Source organism: Ascidia mentula, chromosome 3 (genome assembly GCF_947561715.1).
Source record: "Ascidia mentula chromosome 3, kaAscMent1.1, whole genome shotgun sequence".
Classification (NCBI taxonomy): Eukaryota; Metazoa; Chordata; class Ascidiacea; order Phlebobranchia; family Ascidiidae; genus Ascidia; species Ascidia mentula.
This window is the reverse complement of record NC_138568.1, coordinates 7,222,555-7,240,403: the sequence shown is the minus strand read 5'-3', so window position 1 is coordinate 7,240,403 and position 17,849 is coordinate 7,222,555. Positions and strand designations below refer to the sequence as shown.

Sequence of the window (17,849 nt, the reverse complement as noted above, 5' to 3'; positions counted from 1 at the left end):
AGTGCCGGTATCTGTACCCAAGCAGTCGACTAACCAGTATGCGGACAGATAAATGTTAGACGAAGCCGTCGTCAAAATTTAAATCTGTATTGCCCAATATAAAGATATAACCAGAAATGAGAAACTGGTTTTCTGTGAGCTCAGACATAACAAAATGATTCTACGTAACTCCTATGTACTGCGGTGCGGCGGAAATTTGAAAGTTTGAGCTTTATCACTCAGTGCCAGAGTTTTCAAAATAAAAAGAATATGAGTACTTATTACAGCACACATCGTTTTGTGTTTGAACTGTGCAAATGAAGGCGTTGAAACAAGTAAGCCTTGAAATTTCTTCATGTCAGTGCGATATCATGCAGATTGCACCGGCGACTGATTGCAAACGAAAACTAGCTTTTCAAATCACCCACCCAAAGCGCGATACATTCTATTTTGCCTCCGAACAACAAACGGACATGACAAAGTGGATGAACAAGATCGGTTTGGCAGCAATTGAGTACAATTCCGAAGATACGAAACTGGGAAATGCGTCTGTTAACGGTAAATGATAAATTTTGGTGAAAAAAGGGGTTTATTGCTCCTCACTTTAAACCGCATCCGTAACAATTCAAATGCAGGGAACAGGCCTTTTAAATTAATCTCATATACTGGCATATTTTGTTATTTCAATTTTGACGTTATTCTGGACTATAGATAATCTCAGCGATAGTGAATTGGAAGGAGACGTATTCACCACCACACAAGACCCTTCGCCGGCTTCTACAAAAAAGATCTCGGACAATGAAGAAAACTTGCACACAGACGCAAGACTCAGTATATCCTCCAACCAAGGATCTCCTACAGTAGACCTGCTGGAAGACGAGCAGCTGAAAGCAACAGATGATGAACAGCCAATCATTGCGAAGACCAACATTCACGTGAGATCGTCCGTCCAATCAGAATCGATTGAATCCAATGACAGCTGCCAAGAAGAAGAGTTGATTGGTACGTCGTTTTCTACACAGCCAGTCAGTAGTCCGAAGAAGTTACAGCGCCTGCTTAACGTCATACCAAGAAAACACCAGAAAAGGTCGCATTCGTTTCCTACAAGCTCTGAGCCCTCCAACAAACCGAGGGTATTGCTTTTTTATATATGCGGTTTATTTGTTTAACAGCGCCAGAAGTTAAGACCAACATCTACTGAACATGCAATTTCTTAAAACCTATTTTACGGTTTGAGGATCGTCGCACACACGGAAGGAATTAGTGATAAAACTCCTTAAGTTCATACCTAACGTTTGCACGAGCCGTTTTTTAATGATGGCTACAGTCTTCACAACGTGGACTAACTCCTTTAATTGCACGGTTTAAATGACAGTCATCAGCTACACTGATAAGACCGATAAGGTCCGATGCTATTAAACACAGGAAAACGTGGCTCTTTTCGAAATAACGCAACAATTGGCCTGTTTGGATTTGTAACATTGATTTCTCTTGTTAGAAATCCTCAACAATTACCCAGAATAGCGGTGCAACAGGTCACCCCAGTAACCTCGTCGGTGACGGAGCAACAACAAGAGTTTGTATGTTTTTCTTTATTTACCAAAGGCAAAAGAGGCGTGAGTTACTCAGGGCCATCACTGCTAGTATATCTTTATGATAACACAGTCAAATCGTTGGGATGTGAATAGCAAAATGCCACATGGTGTCACCAGCGAGCTATATACCTGAATCAATAGCGCATATATTGGTCAAGCGCCCGACCCATACACCAAGTATAAACCTGATCGGGATTCGTGCCCAGGATGTCCTAGGTTCAAATACCGGTGTGGTCAAAAAAAAATAAAAAAAATAAAAAAATATATTTAGTTGTTTGTTTGTGTCATTTTTCTGTTTTTTTTTGAAAAAAAACAGGTTTTGGTGCAGCGGTGGCAAAAGACGCCTGTGTGACGTCAACAAATCCTGCAACATCAGACAGTCCTGATACATCGAATACGGACACTCAAAAAATCGTAACAGAACCAGCAGTTAAATTTGGGACAGAAAAACGAAATGACGATCTCTTTAGTACAATCAAGCAGTCTTGTTTCGACATCCAAGGCAACGGCACGCTTAGTACTTGGCGGAGAAGAATGACCGTATTATCAAGAGACCCAGTGCGAAACGAGAAGATGCTGAAAAAGAGGGCCTTACAACGCCAGTTGAAGGTGCGATGTTTATAAAAGATATTAATGAAAGAGTATAGCAACATCGGTAACTACTGCATGACGTATAGGTTCGAATTCCTGTGCTAAAAAAATTACTTTGTAAATTTCACCAATGTGTTACCAATCATTTTACTTTTTGCGAGCACAAGTATAATCTACTAACGGTACTGTTCCGTGTCTAAAAAGAAATATATGTGCAACTGGGCCAATGTATTTATTTGTATCCCTTTAGGGACTTTACAGTTTCGCATATTTTGTACGTCACTATTGTAATCTCACTTTAAACAATTATTGACAACACAGGCGAAAGAACAAGAACTCCTTCATGTGGACGAACTTCTTGTGATTTCAAACCTTACATCTGAAGTTCTTCACGACTGGATAGCACAGCATCCCTCTGTCGTTGCAGACATGGAAATAATAAAGCGTTCGTCCCAGAGACAATTACGCAACCAATCGGATACTGGTAGTATCTCCGATAAGCCGGAAGATGACAACAGAGACCTTAATTTCCCCCCTAACAGGACAATGACCACTGACGCCACATCGCCTGACGTGTTCGATAACAATGAAATCAATAACCAGGGCAACATAGCAGAGATGCGCACGCCTGCACCTGGCAATTTTGGTCGGGCCATCAGGCCCAGGACGTGGGCAATGTCACGTACATATTCGCCAGAGTTTGCCAACAAAATTTCCGCCCAGCGCACGTTATCCTCTTCTGCGATGCCCTCAAGTTCAAGGGAACCCGATACCAAACCACACTCCAAGAGTATTACTTCAAACAGGGATTTAGCACAAATCATTAAATCCGCCCCAAGGACACCGGCACATTTTAGTCTTGAGCTGTGAAACCACTGTATCTATACTTTTTATTTTCTCGTTACAAAAATAAATAAATATCAGTGTTTTTGGGATTTGTGAGACGCAAAGCAAAAGAGTTAAAACCGATTTCGTAAAGTTGTCGAAAGTTTTGTAAAACCCTGGCCTATAGTTTGTGGAAACATATAAGCTGATATAGAAAAAAAAAATTTGAACGAATACAGAGAAACTACCTGTTATTTTTGGTCATATATTTAAGTTGAAATACTACCCGAAATCGTAATTTTAATATTCGCTTAGATTTCTAAGTTTGGATTGTATGTGGATCAAGTTTGGAAAAAACTTTGTGACCCGGTGTAAAAGTATCTTCCTTAGTTTGTGACGCATCGTCACGCGCGATTGCCTTTTTCTCTACAACAATGAGTAGTAAGGAAGCCTTCGTGCCCATTGATAGGACGAATGTGCAGTGGCAGTCTATAAGGTCTATGGTAGGTGTGTCTCCTTTTGGGAAGGTGTTGAAGAAATATTGTGGTATATAGTAGCGGGTCATGTCGTCACTAATACAATCCTTCGAACAACAGTTTTCAACACTGACTGCTGAAATAACCCAAAGAATTGGAACGATATCACTGCATCATGGAGGTTACTTGTTATTGTTGTGGAACTTGTGTTTGTGAAATAATTTGAACAGGAAACTGATAACAATTTAGTAACTTTTTGCATTGTATCGGGAATATTTTTGTGATTTTGACTTAATTTGTAATTTTGAGCTCATTTGTTTTGTAGCCGATAAAAAGTCACTTATCAGTTCCATCGAAAGGCAACTTGATGAGGCACAGGAATTGGTAGGTGTCTACAATTATTGAATGTAGGGCTGACAAATAAACCAACATATACTACATTTCCATTATTACATAGTGTAGTGAATACACTGAGTTTTATACCAGATTGGAAAGTTTGTTTTTTGCGCGGAGGATTTTGTTTTGGGGGTTGTTAATTGCGCGGATGATCCAATGTTTTTTCGTATGTTAATGCATTAACTCTATAATATTGCGCAGATTATCGGACGTTTTTTCCAATCTGGGTTGTATATAACCTACTCAATAAATGATTGTTGCTATGCATGTGTAAAAGTGTTGTAAGTATGTGAGTAAATGTAAAGTTTTTCTTCAGCTTGAGCAAATGGATCTGGAAGTCAGAGGTATGCCAATTTCAGAGCGTGGAAAGTTAATGGGACGGTTAAAAAGTTACCAGAAGGAGTTTAACAACCTTGAAGCACAAATTGTAAGATTATGTTACCATTGTGGGTGTTGTAACGGTATATATATATATTTGAGAAGTACAATTATACTTTAACAGTATGGATGTTAAGGCCAAGACTGCAATAAACCAAATTTGTATAAGTTTCGCAATGCAATACCGATGAGTAAAACTACCCCAGAAAGGGTGTTTGTCATGTTTGGCAAGCTTTGCCTTTTAAAGTGACCTGAATCGAAGTATAAACTGCATGTTCTCAATACAATTATTTCTACCAAAATTGTTTCTGAAAATATTATGAAAACCTTTGCTTCATGCTGTGCAAAAATGATTGCAGAAAAAAGCCAAGACATCATCAATAAACAGGGCTAACCAAATGCGAGAGGAGCTACTTGGAATGGATGAGTATGGAAATGACGACCAGGTTATTTTTTATTTGTTTATTACATACTGAGACCTGTGTACAAATACGTATGAAAGAATTCATTTAAAAATTACCTGGCTTTTTGTGGTTTCAATTTAGAATCTTATTTTGCAGAAAACAAGACTTTTGGATAACACCGAAAGATTAGAAAATTCCTCACGAAGGCTGGAAATCGGTTACAGGGTAGCAACAGAAACAGAGAAAATAGGTCAAGACATTTTGGATAATTTGCAGGGAGACAGAGAAACCATCACCAGAACTCGACAAAGGGTAACTTTTCAATTGTTATTCCATACCCAAATAAGAACATGTTTATTTTAAGTTAGTTAAAATTTCTACTTGATGTTATGCTACCTTGCTTCCACTTTTTGAATTTTGTGACCATTAATTGGACTTTTCTATTTTGCTACTGTGCAGGACTTAGATAAAGTAAATTAACTGTCTCCCGCAATAAAGATCAGTGTCTAGGCTGTTTGTAAGTCATGAATATTTAAACGATTGACATTTGTCTGTTCACCAATTAGTATTTTGTAATGGACTCTAGGCCTATGGCACCACTATGTTAATGTTTCAAGTTATTGGTGATTTAACTTACCACAAATGCATAATATTTTCTATTATAATTTACATGATTCATATTATAGTTTACATATAAAGCTGCACTTGGTGATTCTTACCAGCAAATTACTAAACGCGTATTACAGTTACTGAAGACTTATTACAGTGTCCCACCGAATAAAAAAACAGAACAATTTTTGTATGCAAAGTAACCAGGCTTACACAAACAGACAATCCTGCTACGTCGCCCACCAGCATTTTACATATATGTCATTTAAGTTTGCAGCAACACAGGCGAATTGTGCAGTATATATTATTGCTATTCTCATTTGAATATATTCCCATTTTAGATTTTGTAAATTAGGTCATTTTAGTTTTATAGGGAGCAAATTTGAATTCCAATCTAAAACCAAGTGAAAATTAAAACAATTTTGGTAGTGACATAGAAGTAGTCACACCAAAGCTGCACTTTACAGACCTATTAGGTCACAGCCTAGGCCATGTGTGCAGTTCACTAAAAACACATTAATGGCTTTATTGCTCATAAAAGTAATTTTGAAATATGTTTTCTGCTTTGTTTACAGTTGAGAGAAGGAGATGAACACCTTGGAAAAGGTTCCAGAATTCTATCTGGCATGATGAGAAGGTATGTAACAGATCAATTAATCGTTGCTTGGAAAGTGCTTTTTGTATTTGACTTTGCTACACTTACTTGCCCTATCAGCAGTCAAAGCAAGACTAGTTCCTTAATGATTTTCTGACACTCTAATTTACATTGTCTTGATTGCACTGACACTAATTCATAAAGATAGCATTCATTGTAATAAACTAGAACTTTAAATCTATCATTTAAAATATGAAATTCCAGTAAAAAAATTATATGTTAGGCATCCATGCATTTTTCACATAGTCATCTTTGCTTGCAGGATTCAGCAAAATCGGATCATGACCCTGGCAATAATAATATTTTTAATTGTGGTTATCGTGGTTGTGGTTTATGTATCTGCACGAAAGCGGTAACGCATGTCAAGAATTGCCTTTCTCATGGCAATTTTGCATAAAAGTGCTAGTTTCGCTCCACAATGTCTGGGGCTATGGATGCTGAAGGTGCAGCTGAGTTGTTTTTAATACTGTCGCCTCTTTTGCGTGGTGTTATGTGCACTGTGCTTTAAATGTGGATGGTTCCTTCCTGGCAATGAGGGCACGAAGCAGCGAATATATTTTTGTTGCGGTCTCTGCTTATGTGTTACGTGCATCAATGCAATTGCACGGAAAGAGCCATTTAGTCCAAGTTCAACTGTTACCTGCCAGAATTTAAATTATGTGTGTTGAAGAAATTTCAACATTTTTACTTGCTGAATTTCTGATTGGGACACAGTGATTTTTTGGTGCTGCCCTTAATCTTCCATTGCATCCAGTTTTTGATTGTGTTCACCAGGTTTTATATCATACAAAAGTACAGATATATATAAATATATATTATATTTAGTTTGCTTGTGTATCCTAAACTGTATATTTTTAGTTGTTCAGCTTTTTGTTCACAAAATGACCTTCTTAAAAACAAAAGGTCTTCGCACCCATTTAACGAAACGTTCCCAGCCAATGATATCCATTGCACAGTTTTAACGTTTTAAGAACACCGGTGTCTCACCCTTTTCCCAAGTAATACCTTTCCGACCCCCAGCTATTATTCTTTGCATAACTTCTAATGGCAACTTAGCCTCCATCACAAAGGCGATTAACGTGTTTCCAAACCAACGTCGCTGGTTGACCACCTGACGTCAATTCTCCCGGTCAATTATCGACGTTCCGCCGGGCGGGCGCCTATTATAAAAATATCGCCATCGATCAATGCCTGCGTTGCGGTTGTCATAGTAACACTGGGCCGTCCAATGCTTGGAAAAAAATCGATGTTCAACGTCACTGACCTTCTGTCGTCTTGCGTTGTTATCTTCGCTTTCTCCGAGACTTGGTTTATTGTTACGGCTTTTTGCTGTTTAATATGAGGATACTGCACTCGAACAACCACAGTGTAACTGGTGACCCAAATTAAAATGCGAATGGGGACAAATGTAATATACCTATATTGTCTCGGTGTCGTTACCGCTGCACATTTTTACACTTTTGTTTGTTGAAATTTCTCTCCGTGTGTAAACAGTTAAACGCACAAAACCTTTTGTGTTGCGTAAATTTGTCAGCTGCCAAATCACCCAAACTGGTGTGCAAGTTGATGACTAAGTATGTTGGTGTGCAAGTCGTCGCGGGATTTTCGCTTTAACAGGGAGGGCCAACGATTTTTTGTCGCTTTGAACCTTTTATTATTTGAAAGCATGATAAATTTGAATTAGATGAATTTCATTAAACCGCCCTTCGACATTCACCCAAATTTGTAACGTACTCCTGGAAATCTGTTTTTGTTTGTTGTTACAAACAGGCATGCTTTTTCCTTATATAGTGTGCCACAGAGAAATGCGCCATTGGATAGCCACCCAAACTCCTGTGGTTGTTTTATTTTCTACATTTGTTTGTTGCCATTTTTTTGTGTTGTTTTTGTGCAATAGAACGTCCGCTCAACATTTTCAATACGTGTCACCTATTTTAACCCTGTGTCATTCAGTTTAAAGTGGGGACTTCTTTCCCGGACCAAGGATGTATTGTTATCACTCCCTGGACCCAATATACTGCATAATACACCTTCGATCAAGTTCTAAGATACATCTACACATTCTGCAGGTATGCGACAACCAAACAACGCTTGCCTGTTCAGTTTGGTTATTGCGGTTATCAAGTCAAACAAATTTGTCCATGAAATGGATGCCCCGTAAATTATCAGCAAGTAATAGGTGTTGCTAAATACTGCTCTTCTGGCAAACTTTATTTTTATCGGCGTTTCAGCTGTTATACAGCGGCCTTCATCAGGAGGTATGAAATGTAAATCAAGCAATGTGGACAATCATTGATTTACATTTCATACCTCCTTATGAAGGCTGCTGCATTACAGCTTAAACGTGGATAAAAATAAAGTTTGTCAGAAGAGCAGTATTTAGCAATGAAGTATGCCTGGCAGCGTCAGTATAACAATTTATGTAATACGTGTCTTTAAACAACAAATATATTCTTACACACTCCCAAACCTCAAAAAAGTGTTACACTTACCACCGCAGCGTACACACTTGGCCTCATTTCACCACGAGTACGCAAACACAAGCTGTTACGAGTGGCCATTAATCAGCGAAAAGCAGAAAGCGGGTGACGGAAAATGATAAATTGGCATTTATCACGCGCACGTGCCATCTGTGTACATTGGGAAAGTGTAGCACTTGTTTTTACGTCAAGAGTTCGCTATTGCAGGATCATTTTTTGCCTTGCAACCGGTGTTCCTCCTTTGCTGTACAATTACTAGCAAAACTCATTCATACGAAAGTTTATGGACTTTGGCTGTATTCGCATATTGTTGTATTGCCAACTGTAAAAACAAGTGTGCGACCATTGGCAGCTATCCGAACTTACAGAAACACGAAATATACACACAAAAAATATGCCATTTAAAGTGTCGAATCCGTACTGAAAGTTGGCGTAATGCCGGTCAAACATTCACAGAACTTCCAAACCCGCTGAGTCTTCTCTCTGTCGAACACGAGTTCTTGAGGATTGGATTCATTCCAACCCCTAAAAAACTTTGCCGTCGAGTTTTTGAGTTTTCGTGAGAGGGCGCAGTGAAGTACGGCATCACGACTCGCTCCTGGGTTCTACACAATGCGAGGCGAAACAGAATTAGGTGGCAAAACAGCAATAATAATCACTGAGCTGCAATGCACATGAACGATTATTTACTGCCCACAAAAAGCCAATATTCTGGAACTGTTACTGTAGAAACGTATTTTGTTCGTCAACACTTTAATTGTAACATTACATAGTTTACAAATCAATACTTTTTACCTGTCCGGGGTCGATGCAGTTCACCATTATCCCGTCACTTCTTACACTAAAAATCAAACGTTTACTTAAAAAAGAGGAATTAGAATATATAACACTGAAAGCTAACATGCAACAAGAGATTTTTTACCGACTTGCCAGCTCCAACGTAAAAATCGTCTTCATAGCTCGGAGGTTGCTATAAAGCCGACTCCGCGAACGCACCATCAGGATCCTATTCCACAATGCATCGTAAGATAAGTATTTCTCGTCATCCAATATGTTTAAGTCATCAAAGAAGTTTCCAACACCGTGAGGTCCAATGTTGAGTATTCGACAGTCTGGACCCGATTTTTTCATTAGGTCTGCAATTAAAACAGTTTTTACAATGGTACGGTTATTTCGTATGCGATAAAGTGTGATTTTGGGAATAGAGATTTGCAGAAGTAACAAGCCTCGCTTACCTAACAGTAAGGTTGTGAGTAGAAAAGGCCCGAAAACGTTTTCTTGAAAGAACTTCAGGGTGTCGGCATTTGATTTTGACGGGGGAAATTCAACGTCCGCCGGATTGAGTACAATGATATCCAATCTGAGTAAAGTATTCATGTTTTAGCAAGTACATAACTTATCATACAATAGGCCTATGCGCCAGATCCACTACTTTTTTATATTTCTTTATGGTACCGGGAATCCTGGGCAAGACTTTCGATCTCATTGATTATTTGCTAGGCCCTTTACGGGTCGGTTGCTTTTACGAATAACCAAATCCGTAAGGGACGCGACCTATCGTCCTCCAGTATAGACTATATATTATTTTGCTCCACCAGGATTAGAACCCAGCTCATCGTGACCACGAATTCAAATTAGGTTTTCTATTTGGTGTAGTATACCCTATGTGGTCTAAATGCCCATCGCCTCGACCGAGGTTGCCAATCGTCCACCCAATGTATACATATATAGACCATAGACCTACCTTTCTTCGTATAGGTTGATCATTTGGGCAAAGTCTCTAACGCCCTCTACTGAGTCAATGTTTAAGATTCTGGTCAGAACGTTGCGGTCGTTTTGCCCCGAGTTGGCAACAATATCCAATCGAACGAGACCTCCATCGATCATACTGCGGCAGGCCAAGATAACTCGGGCATTGCGTTTTGCAAACCCTAGTCCCAATGCCTTGCCAAGCTCTGGAAGAAAGGAATATTACATCTAAAACTTTTTGAAGACCTGGCTCAATGGTTCAGGATTTCATATATAAGATGCCTACTTGACGCACTATATATTGATTACCTATACTAGGCACGTAAACCTAAAGAATTTCCAAATTTTTTTGTTCCGATAAAATTGAAAATATCCTCTTTTACGCATAAGTGCCGTGGATTTCGGAAAGTTAGTTCTTTTTCTATGTTTAAAATTTTAGACAAAAACGATAATGGGTCATCAATGTCTCACTTTGCTTTCACTGATACTACAGTTACTTACCTGTGTCAGGGTTAGTGATCAGTACAGTTTTTCCCGTCAAATCGACTTCCTCGTCAAAATGTCTGGCAGATTTTCCCAAGTAAAAACTTGCCAATGTTACAATTGGTACACTTAAACCCAGTGCTAAACAGCTGTAGTAATCCCACATGCTTTTCACGCTGGCGGTGATACAATTCCCACTCACTTAGACACGAAATCAAAACAGTAGGTAGCCTATGTTGACAGTAGCCCTGTTACAAATGGCTTAGACGTTGCGCGGCAGTATCATGTCGTGTGTCTTCATCGTTGCTGCGATAGAACAACCTCCGGAAGTCGTGACTAGAATACATGTACGGCATTTACCATAACATTTTAGCTTAATTTGTGACGAAATTACGTTTTGATACAGTTTATTTTATTTTCTGGTCTAATATTGACCCTTTTTGAAAATGAAATTGGTCACGGAAGGCTTGCTTTTACTCAAATCACATGTTTCGTAACCGACCAGCAAAACTATCTTTGTTTTATTTGTTGGAAATTGTTGTATTTTTCTCTCGTTCGGGATAGTTGGGTCGAACACCTTAAATAACACTGCGCGCCAAACTTCTTGTTTACACCCTTTATCTCATATCAAACAATAATTTTGTTTGATCCGAAACTTTCGCATGTAACAATTTCGAGAAAACATTTCAAGTAAATCTGCAGCCGGATTGTTCACAGAAGTTCAGCGTTAATGTAGTAAACGGTGGGGGTAATCCCCCCGCAGAATGTTCCGTAGTGCTTGAAAGCGAATTTGTAGTTTGTGTTTGGTTTAAAAATGGGTTCGTATCAAAAGTCACCGCCAGACAATGAAGAACTGTACAAGGTGCTGATACAGGCCAACTTGGAATCGTACTACGATACGTTTTTGTCGGTCGGAGGCGACGATTTACGGCAGCTGTGCGAGGCGGATGATGACGAGTTTCTCGAAATTATGTCACTTGTAGGAATGATATCGAAGCCTTTGCATGTTCGAAGATTTCAAAAAGCTTTGCAAGACTGGGCCAAGTCGCAACAGGGAAGCGAGAATGGCGAAAATGGAGCAGTTGGAGACGAAAACATGTCAAGTTGACTTTTACGTTTTTAAGGAAGCTGGAGTGCATGTTCAAATGCTCTTGTTTAATTAAACAGATTGGGTATTTTTGAAGGAGTTGTGTAGCTGTACAATATTTATTCCTTTGACTTCAGCAGCAGTAAAGCAGACACTTGGTGATTAATTTCAGAATCCAAGTCCTATTTATTTTTAACTGTCGGCTACATCAAATTCTTGGATTTTTTTCCATTCTTGTCATTAAACTGTTTTACTCATTCAAATATTACTAAAACCCAAATATTACAACTGTCTGAAAATCAATGACATGTGCCATTTTCTGACTTGGACCAACTTTTGTTTTGTTAAATTTGTTATTTTGTCTAATTGTGAACTTGATCTCCAAAAACATTTTACATTAAGCACAAACTGTTTTCTCAATCGCAAGGCCATAATTTTTTTTAGATTGTGCTGTGGACAACATTTAGGTAAAAATGAGTAAACGCATCAGTGCATTTAACTCTATGGCGGGTGGGAAAAAGAAAAAGGAAACAGCTTATGTTCCATGGCAAAGCAATGGATTTGTCCCAAGCAACATTGTGAATGGCTCTGCCCGTGAAGCACTGGTTTATGTGTGTAGCCTATGCTCAAAGTATTTCCAACACGAAAATCTTCCCAAAATTGTGATGAAGCATCAGCTGTACAGCGTAATGGCAAGTCGCACAGAAGTGGACCGAGGTGTCAGCAAACTTCTTGAAACAGGCGACATCAAAATGTTTAAAACCAGTCTTGGTCAGGACCAGTACTGTGTGATGTTTACAACGGATTACATAGAATATATCCAATGCACATTTGCTGAAAATAAAAATGGAACCAATGAAAACAATGGAAAGAAATCGCAAACTATGCCAAAATGCCTGACAAAGTTCCTATCTGAAATTATACACAATACCCACACTGTGAGCATTGACAAGAAGTGCCTGATTGATGGACACAACTTCAAGGACTCTGACATTACCCAACTCGTCAAACTTGGCGTTCTCACTGTAAAAGATGCAGGCACATGGTGGCTTGCAATTCCAGTGGTTGGAAAATATCTCAAGCTTTTGAGGAAAGGACGACAGGGTGTATTGCAAGTTGTAAGACGGACAAAATACAAAGAACTAAGCTGCTCACAACTGACGACAAGAAAACCTCCTGCCAGTGTTAAATTAGGTTTAGAGTATCATATCCATGATCTTGTAGGGGCTGACCTTGTGACATGCCATGAGTCCACAACTGGTGTATTACTAAGAATTGCTAATGATTAGGTTGTGTTCACTGCAAAACAAGTATTGCTTATTGGTACCTTTGTGTTTGTTATCCTATATTTGCCATACGTATGTTTTTATATCTTCTTTGCACATTTTCCAAATATGTTTGAAAGTATATACCCAGGTATTTGTTACGATCAAAATATTATTTATTGTGTCAAATATGCCAATAGGTTGCCAACTCTGCAGGCTATGTCGGCTGTAAGAATAAAGTTTTTGAAGTTGACCATTTTGACCCTTCAGTTCACCACTGTTTTCGGAACACAACAACCCTGCACAAACTTGCCACACCTTACCGGTTTTCCACAATTTGTTGATGGAAGCATTGACAGAAAGACTGTGTTTGATACACCGGAATACTTTCACCAAAGAAGCATTCCTTGGCAGCTGGAAATGACGAGTTTAAGTTGGTTAAAAAAGGCCAAAAACATGGTGGAAAGTTCGTCGCAATGGAACCTAAACAGAACTGTGGGGGGTCTTGGTATGCACAGAGAAATAATGACAACACTCACCACAAACCAGCCCTTTTGCTCAGAATTAAGTTGCCATGTTATGTTTGTTGAGCAAGTTACTACCTCATTTTTCTTGGATATCTATGAAATTGCGAGAACTGCAAAGAACTTGTCTGTGTATTACACAGAGTATATTGACATTGAAAAACCTTCTTACGAATCAAAAAATCACACTGTGTTGGTTTTTACGTCAATGGAAGGTGGTTTGTTAAAAGCACAGACAAAATTAAAGTGGCATGTAAGGTATCATGCGCCGTCAGTATCTGCAGAATATATCAATGTTACTGTGCCAACACCAGATACATACATATATTGCACTGATAATGCTGGTCGTCTATCAGATAAGAAAGATTATGGTAATTCGTGTGACTTTTTTGAAAACTTAAACACTGTGTTGGCTCCTTGCCCAACTGCAAAGCGAGCTCTATGTCCTTGGTTAAAGGTGAACATTTCTTCAGATTATGGACTGGTCTTTCAATGGCCTGTTGGAATTTTAAAACACAAACCCTTGGTTACTTTCATAACAATTGGCACAACCATTTCTGGAGCCTTGTGTATTGTTGTTGTTGCTTTGCTGACAAAACGAATGCAACCACATTCCAAGTCGCACTAAATAAATTTAAAACTCTTTTTATTGTTGAACTGTGATATTATCCACATGAAAAGGAAATGACAATAATGCAAAAAAAAAGAAAAGCAAGATAAACATAAATAAACTGAGGTTCATGAGTGGAGAAACAGCTTTCATGAAAACACGGCACAATGTAAAACAAAAAATTCAGCTTTCTAGGTTTCCGTACACAAATCCACAAGGTGAACTCTTGGCTCCCATCCAATGCTAGGATAACACTTTTGTTGTGCTGGCAGAAGGGTGAAGTCTGGAAAAGGATCCTCGTCCTGAACACACAAACAAACATGACCAATTAGCTAAGATTAAGTTGAAAAAGTGTTATGTTGTAAGATTAAATAAGCTTTGTGAAACAACACAGTCATATTTCATGCAACGGCATGTCTGCGCAGGTCTGTGCTTGGCGATCACTGGGCTGCCAAGCCTGAAAACCTTCTGCTTCGTGAAACAACAAACTCACCATGTTCAAATTGACACTAATGTCGTCTGAACTACAATCACTCTCACTCAGGTAGTCATCTGCAACAAAAATTTAACAAAACAAAATGTTTAAAGCACAATACAAGCACGTTTGGAGGTTTTTATGTTTGAAAATACATGTTACCACTTACCATCATCATCCAATGGCATCAGATCCTCAGAATCATCCACGTCAGGAATCAGGTTGATCTAACATAAATGAGATGTTAGGTGTTTTAAGAAAAACAAGTCTGTCTTGTCAACCAATAGTATTAGTACAAAATAGTGACAAATCACACAAAACTTACTATAACAAATAAATAACTTGTTCTATAAAATAAATAACAAATATAATAACTTACTGAGCTATTATCAGTCTCCATTATTGCTTCATTTCTTTTATGCGACCCAGAATTTTCTTTTTTATGGTTCAGGATTACAGGATTATCTGCTTTGTAAGTTAGCTTCCTTCGCGTCAAAGGCTTTCTGTTACGACTTATTGCTTCCCTCTGGTGGCGACTCACCTTCGGTGAGCTGCAAACTAACTTGGAATCATGGATATGCTTCAGGTGGTGAAAGTTTTTTTGCCATGATCTAGTCACCGGTCTTTCAAGTTTGGCTATTTTCCACTTGGAACATTTTCCCTCAATTCTACTTGGCATGTTTGTTCTATCAACCAACTTATTTTCACAGTTGTCTTTCATTTTCTTTGCACTTCTTAAGTTGTAGACAGAGTCTTTATGGCACTCATACTGATACTCTGATGCATCTTTTTCATTGAGTTCACTTTCAGTAACATTTCTAATCTGGGACAGAGAATTTGGGCCAGATAACTTGTCGCAATCTTCGGTCATCGGTTTATTCCCATTTGTATTGTCAAGACTTGTTGTGGTAACTTTTTGTTCTTGTATTTCCATATCACACACAGTTGCATCATCACCCTCTTGGCCATCATCATCAGAATCTATGAGTAAAAATGAAATAGCATCTTCTGCGGTGAACATCTTGCTTCTTTTCGCGGGTTTAACTGGTTCACTTGGTGAAAGAACGAACTTCCTTTTCCCGAATTTTTTTCCAACATTTTCTTCAGACGGATTTTGTGTCAGCAACTTTGTTTCCGTTGAAGCTTTTCGTTTGGACTGTGAGCCATAAAACTTTTTTGTGGTGTGCAATAGTTCGATAATTTGTTTCTTCACGGCTATTTTGTCGACTTGATCTTCTACCGCGTTTTCAGCTTCAGTTCTATTGTCTGTGTTTTGGTTGCTTAGTGGCTTCATGTCTGAAAATTAAAAAATTGTCACAACACTCTTCAAAAAAGGTATGACAGAAAATTTTCATACCATTAAATGAACATAAAACTGAATCAATTAAATAAATAAGGTCTTCCTCAGATATTCCTTCATTATTTGCATATTTCGACTTGAGGGATTGTATCAGTGGGTTGTCAGAAACACTGGGATCTTGATTAAATATCTGCAATAAAACATAGCTTTCCTTTTCTGTGTTGTGGTATACAAAACAGTTTTTAAAATAAGTTGAGTTTGTACCTTGCCAAGTTTGAGTGCAGGAAAAGTTGATTGGACGAGTTCAATGTATGCAGTTAAATCATCGTCGAGGCTCTTCCAGAAGTCTTTATTAAAATCAACCCACATCTGGTTTTGGATATACTCTACAAAAGTAGGGTGGAGGGCCTTATTAGATTTTGCCAGTTTTGATTTTCAAGTATATACATAGTATATATAAAAACACAAACAACACAAGAGTGGTGAAACATACTGAGTTTTTTTGATTCCTCTTTCAGCAAATTTTCACATAGTTGCCGAAATCCATTTATCTCTCGCTTTAAAATGCTCACCAACCTTTCATTCTGTAAAAGTACACCAAAGGTGAAATGTTACAACAAAGCACAAATAGGGAAATTAACCAGCACAAGTCCACAACAAATAGGGTTTACACACATTTGAGACAGAAATTAGATGATTCACTGCATCCTGGCCAAATCCCTCTTCAAGTTGCTCTTTGACAATGCTGCTTTTCGATGCCAAGCAAATCATATGCATTAGAATCTAAACAAATTAACAGCCTATTAGTAAGAACCCTGTTAAAAAACCAATACAATATGCTTTAAAGGCCCAAAACCAATTGAAAATAAAATATTAGGTTTTTACAGCCAAGTTGTATCAAAACCACTTCCCAAAAAATCATAACGAGATATGAAAAATCAAGCTCTCGAGATTTGAACTCACAACCCTGAGCTAACCAGGTCCACTGCTCTATCAACTGAGCAACAGGTGAAACTGGTATGTTGTGAGTACAACTGGTGCGCAACATAAGGGATCTCTACCACCATTGTCTAAAATAAAACATTAATGTACCACTTTTTGAAGTTTAATTGTACAGAAGGCAAAATGTTTAAATCCTCCAGCCTTCTTCCAATTCGAGCGTATAAATTTGAGACTTCTCAACATTTGAGAAAAAGCCAATATCTCTTCTCCATTGATGAACTGTGCAGCACTGCTTTGCTTGACGTTGCTCCTTGGCATTGTTGCAATTACCAAACGTGTCTGACATAGTGTGCTTAATTCATTTGAACCATCTTGCTGTTGTGATTTCAGAGCATCTAACAAAACAATAATACATGGTCATGGTCAATTCTGCAAAAATTGCATATGTGGGATTGTCTACATACAATGTAGTGATCTTACATTGTACAGATTTGCACAGATGACATAGAATGATAGTTGCTTGCATGCAGTCTATGCAGAGTAATAAACATATACTTAAGTGAGATTATTGAACTTACATTTTACAGCTCCAAGCAGGTTGTGCTCCAAAGCATACATCACAACATCCTGAATAAAAAAATCCATTGCCTACTCTAAACCTGGAGCCTGTATATACGAGTAAACCATTTAGTTTATAAAAAAATGCTACATACAGTTTCTCTGCATAACTAATAATGTATTAAAATCCAAACACAGCGATCTTCAGACAGCTCAGATCGATTTATTTAGAGAAAAATATATTTCGCCTAAAACGGCATCATCAGTTTCTCCATTTACCAAAACTTATACGGTGTGCGATCGACAGCCTGCCAGGGGCCTTTGGTTTTTTTGATCCAGATTTGATTTACTAATCACTCTGCATAACTATTGCTTGTATCATTTTTTTATAAAACACGCATTATGAGTATTTTCCCAAGATTTTCATGGATTGTATTGCTTTCGTTAATCTCCTCAAATAATATAGCC

The 17,849-nt window shown here is 38.2% G+C and overlaps 5 protein-coding genes across 5 annotated transcripts; 3 read left to right on the top strand and 2 right to left on the bottom strand.

Annotated features, from left to right (window-relative positions):
* Positions 1-3,441: 3,441 nt before the first annotated feature.
* On the top strand, positions 3,442-7,827 carry LOC145894280 (vesicle transport through interaction with t-SNAREs homolog 1A-like). The gene is made up of 7 exons (XM_082982817.1): positions 3,442-3,647; positions 3,792-3,850; positions 4,179-4,289; positions 4,600-4,686; positions 4,801-4,956; positions 5,829-5,890; positions 6,171-7,827. The coding sequence occupies exons 1-7, from the start codon at positions 3,554-3,556 to the stop codon at positions 6,262-6,264; spliced, it is 663 nt and encodes a 220-aa protein (XP_082838943.1). The 5' UTR covers positions 3,442-3,553; the 3' UTR covers positions 6,265-7,827.
* Positions 7,828-8,789: 962 nt separating this feature from the next.
* LOC145895477 (retinol dehydrogenase 13-like) lies at positions 8,790-10,786 on the bottom strand. The gene is made up of 6 exons (XM_082984285.1): positions 10,639-10,786; positions 10,133-10,343; positions 9,624-9,748; positions 9,311-9,524; positions 9,184-9,229; positions 8,790-8,993 (listed from the first exon to the last, which is right to left on the bottom strand). Exons 1-6 carry the CDS (start codon positions 10,784-10,786, stop codon positions 8,790-8,792), a joined length of 948 nt encoding a protein of 315 aa, XP_082840411.1.
* A 1,375-nt stretch (positions 10,787-12,161) lies between these two features.
* LOC145894464 (winged helix repair factor 1-like) lies at positions 12,162-13,036 on the top strand. The gene has a single exon (XM_082983059.1). It carries the CDS (start codon positions 12,181-12,183, stop codon positions 12,994-12,996), a length of 816 nt encoding a protein of 271 aa, XP_082839185.1. The 5' UTR covers positions 12,162-12,180; the 3' UTR covers positions 12,997-13,036.
* A 65-nt stretch (positions 13,037-13,101) lies between these two features.
* On the top strand, positions 13,102-14,124 carry LOC145895476 (GPI alpha-1,4-mannosyltransferase I, stabilizing subunit-like). The gene has a single exon (XM_082984284.1). It carries the CDS (start codon positions 13,102-13,104, stop codon positions 14,122-14,124), a length of 1,023 nt encoding a protein of 340 aa, XP_082840410.1.
* Positions 14,125-14,297: 173 nt separating this feature from the next.
* LOC145895475 (uncharacterized) lies at positions 14,298-17,468 on the bottom strand. Its single transcript, XM_082984283.1, has 10 exons — positions 17,402-17,468; positions 16,974-17,218; positions 16,557-16,664; positions 16,375-16,465; positions 16,146-16,267; positions 15,939-16,071; positions 14,961-15,877; positions 14,751-14,808; positions 14,600-14,658; positions 14,298-14,408 (listed from the first exon to the last, which is right to left on the bottom strand). The coding sequence occupies exons 1-10, from the start codon at positions 17,466-17,468 to the stop codon at positions 14,298-14,300; spliced, it is 1,911 nt and encodes a 636-aa protein (XP_082840409.1).
* Positions 17,469-17,849: the final 381 nt, after the last annotated feature.

Excerpts from the sequence above, each read along its gene's own strand:
- LOC145894280 (XM_082982817.1), top strand. The coding sequence starts at position 3,554 with ATGTCGTCACTAATACAATCCTTCGAACAACAGTTTTCAACACTGACT. Across the intron at positions 3,851-4,178 it reads TTGATGAGGCACAGGAATTG|CTTGAGCAAATGGATCTGGA; the intron begins GTAGGTGTCTAC and ends GTTTTTCTTCAG. Across the intron at positions 5,891-6,170 it reads CTATCTGGCATGATGAGAAG|GATTCAGCAAAATCGGATCA; the intron begins GTATGTAACAGA and ends CTTTGCTTGCAG.
- LOC145895477 (XM_082984285.1), bottom strand. The coding sequence starts at position 10,786 with ATGTGGGATTACTACAGCTGTTTAGCACTGGGTTTAAGTGTACCAATT. Across the intron at positions 9,749-10,132 it reads ATCAACCTATACGAAGAAAG|ATTGGATATCATTGTACTCA; the intron begins GTAGGTCTATGG and ends TACTTTACTCAG. Across the intron at positions 8,994-9,183 it reads ACTGCATCGACCCCGGACAG|AACCCAGGAGCGAGTCGTGA; the intron begins GTAAAAAGTATT and ends CGCATTGTGTAG.
- LOC145894464 (XM_082983059.1), top strand. The coding sequence starts at position 12,181 with ATGAGTAAACGCATCAGTGCATTTAACTCTATGGCGGGTGGGAAAAAG.
- LOC145895476 (XM_082984284.1), top strand. The coding sequence starts at position 13,102 with ATGTTTGAAAGTATATACCCAGGTATTTGTTACGATCAAAATATTATT.
- LOC145895475 (XM_082984283.1), bottom strand. The coding sequence starts at position 17,468 with ATGGATTTTTTTATTCAGGATGTTGTGATGTATGCTTTGGAGCACAAC. Across the intron at positions 16,466-16,556 it reads ATCTAATTTCTGTCTCAAAT|AATGAAAGGTTGGTGAGCAT; the intron begins GTGTGTAAACCC and ends GTACTTTTACAG. Across the intron at positions 16,072-16,145 it reads CTGCACTCAAACTTGGCAAG|ATATTTAATCAAGATCCCAG; the intron begins GTACAAACTCAA and ends GTTTTATTGCAG.